Below are 607 nucleotides of genomic sequence, written 5' to 3' on the forward strand. Positions count from 1 at the left end.
TTCCTTTGTTTCAGTAGCTACCTGCTCTATATTTTTCAACCTTCGTCTTTGCCATTGCACCTCCCAATTGATTCTGTAAAATCTCCTTGCGGTCCGAGAGTTTACACAAGCGGTAATTTGTGGAGAATGACTGCTGCCGTTTTTCAGCTTCGCGATTTAGCTTGCTTGCTTTCTGTCTGTCTGTCTGTCTGTCTGTCTCTCGCGTGCCTGAAAAGACTAAGGCTTGTAATGACTAGTGCCTCTGTGATTTCAAGCCTGTGAGAAGTTCTCGCTAGGGTCGCGGTGCCGTTCTGAATGTCCTCTGCTCGTTTCCACTGGTAGAGAAGCCCGGGATTGCCATGTGTGTGGGCTGTGGGAGTCAGATCCATGACCAGTACATCCTGAAGGTCTCCCCGGACCTCGAGTGGCATGCAGCATGTCTCAAATGCGCTGAATGCAGCCAGTACTTGGATGAAACCTGCACTTGTTTTGTGAGAGATGGCAAGACATACTGTAAAAGGGATTATATCAGGTGATTCAAAAAGCTCTTTATCCACTTAAAGGCAAACAACCCACCCCCCCCCCCAAAAAAAAAAAAAATCCCCCCCCCCGCCCGCCTATCATGCGC

At 48.8% G+C, this 607-nt stretch overlaps 1 protein-coding gene across 1 annotated transcript in view; it reads left to right on the forward strand.

Moving 5' to 3' along the window:
* The first annotated feature begins 296 nt into the window (after positions 1 to 296).
* ISL2 (ISL LIM homeobox 2) overlaps positions 297 to 607 on the forward strand; it is a 4,917-nt gene continuing 4,606 nt past the window's right edge. Inside the window, exon 1 of the mRNA XM_025208415.1 lies at positions 297 to 511. Coding sequence (XP_025064200.1) covers positions 339 to 511 — 173 coding nt within the window. The 5' untranslated portion in view covers positions 297 to 338. The remainder of the gene's footprint in view (positions 512 to 607) is intronic.

This window comes from Alligator sinensis, unplaced genomic scaffold (assembly GCF_000455745.1).
Source record: "Alligator sinensis unplaced genomic scaffold, ASM45574v1 scaffold954_1, whole genome shotgun sequence".
Taxonomy (NCBI): Eukaryota; Metazoa; Chordata; order Crocodylia; family Alligatoridae; genus Alligator; species Alligator sinensis.